General features: G+C 37.2%; 1 protein-coding gene across 1 annotated transcript; it reads right to left on the reverse strand.

Annotated features, from left to right (window-relative positions):
- Window positions 1–357: 357 nt before the first annotated feature.
- LOC140870869 (uncharacterized) lies at window positions 358–807 on the reverse strand. Its single transcript, XM_073273274.1, has one exon. The coding sequence runs from the start codon at window positions 805–807 to the stop codon at window positions 358–360; it is 450 nt and encodes a 149-aa protein (XP_073129375.1).
- Window positions 808–1,788: the final 981 nt, after the last annotated feature.

Consider the following 1,788-nt stretch of genomic DNA (forward strand, 5'->3'; position numbering starts at 1 on the left):
ATTTGTTGTATTTTAATTATCCGCTCTTTATACTTTAAGCTTTTATTGCGTGCGCTTTTACTATAACTCTGATTAGATAGTGGATCCGGGTTGGGTCACTACATAGTTCATCAAAAGGATTTGGATTGGTGGACTAGGGTGTTGCAGCGGGATTAGCTGTTAAGTTATATTTTATCAAGTTTTATTCGATTGGGTTGTATATTGTTTTTGAGGATTTTCACCGGTTGTATTCTATCGAGTTGATTAAGTTGTAATTTTTAAGTTTCCGCAGCTTCTCTCTGATTATGGTTTTATTGCATGCTTACTTAAGCTTTAATATTTGTTTAGTTGTGGATCCGGATTGGGTCGCTACAGCTTTCATATCTTGGTGTAATAAATTGGCACGGATTGCTGTCCTTCTCGGAGTTCTGAAATTTTTTGAATGATTTCAAAAATCCGGGTGTCGTTCCTTTGCGAGGACCTTTCTTGTAAATCATTCCATATGTCGGTTGCGGATTCTGTGTAGATGATGCTTCCAGCAATGTCAGATTCAACAGAGTTAAGGATCCAGAAGAGTACCATGTGATTGCAGCGCTCCCAAATTTGAAATTTGCCATCGTTGTTCTTCGGCTTCTCGACGGTCCCGTTGATGAAGTCAATCTTGTTCTTGTCACTTAGAGCTATTCGCATGGCGCGGCTCCATTGCCCATAATTATTTCCATCAAGTGGTTTGGAGACAAGAACCGAACTGGGGTGATCAGAATGGTGCAAAGTGAAAGAATCTGATTGGTTTGTTTCTTTCTCCATGTCCGTAACTTCATCTCCCATTTTTGTAGCAGAAGCTTATTTGGTTCAGAATTTTTTCTCTGATGCCATGAAAATACAGCTAAAATATAAAGGAGAGAAGCGTTGAGAATTTTTGTATATACATCAATGACCATATACAAGAGAATATATACAACTACGTTAACAAAAATATACGTCCCTAAATATTACAATTGATTGCATTCTAGGGGAAAACCAATCCTAAATTGATATTTGATAATTATATGAAGTACAACATGGAAATTACATCTAATCAAATCAATTGTTTAAATCAAATATAATCTTTCCTTCAACAATTTTATTTATGGATTCAGCGGATATAGCATGGCTGGTGAATAACTAAATCTTATGCCGGACAAGGATAAAGAATGCTTCGTTCTTTCAACAGATTTGACAAATTTAGGTCAAAATCGATTGAGTTCCAGCTTGGTTGCCAAAGTATTTGCGGCTAAGGCGATTAATAGGGAAAAATTCCGCATCCAAATGCCTAAAATTCTCCAAGCTTCAAAGCATATAGAAGTTGAAGTGGTGGGTAAGAACTTATTTCTTCTGGACTTTAACTCATAGGCAGATCGAAGATAAGCACTCCATGAGGTTCCTTGAAATTTCTTCAAAGACTTGGTGATCTTCAAGGAACCACAAGGCCTTCAAAGACCATTGAATCCCATTTGAAGATGTGGCGGTATGGGTACAACTTCACAATCTCTCTTTGGCATTTATGCACCCTGTTATTATAACAAATCTATGGGAACAACTGGGTCATGTTCTTGAAGTTGATACTAATGATGGAGGTAAATGTATGGGGAAATTTTTCCGAATCCGGATCATTCAAAAGCTAAGCCAGCCAACTGAAAAAACCTGTATAGTTCTCTTAGATGACATGCTTCTGAACTTATTTTTTGTTTGTGTTCGAATGGGGCACTTAATGAAGGATTGTATTGATGCGATGTCAATCAAAAACAACCCGGAATTTGGTGGTTGGTT

This window comes from Henckelia pumila, unplaced genomic scaffold (assembly GCF_033568475.1).
Source record: "Henckelia pumila isolate YLH828 unplaced genomic scaffold, ASM3356847v2 CTG_270:::fragment_1, whole genome shotgun sequence".
In the NCBI taxonomy this organism is placed as follows: domain Eukaryota; kingdom Viridiplantae; phylum Streptophyta; class Magnoliopsida; order Lamiales; family Gesneriaceae; genus Henckelia; species Henckelia pumila.

Bases quoted from the DNA above. Each gene is read 5' to 3' on its own strand.
- LOC140870869 (XM_073273274.1), bottom strand. From the start codon at position 807: ATGGGAGATGAAGTTACGGACATGGAGAAAGAAACAAACCAATCAGAT.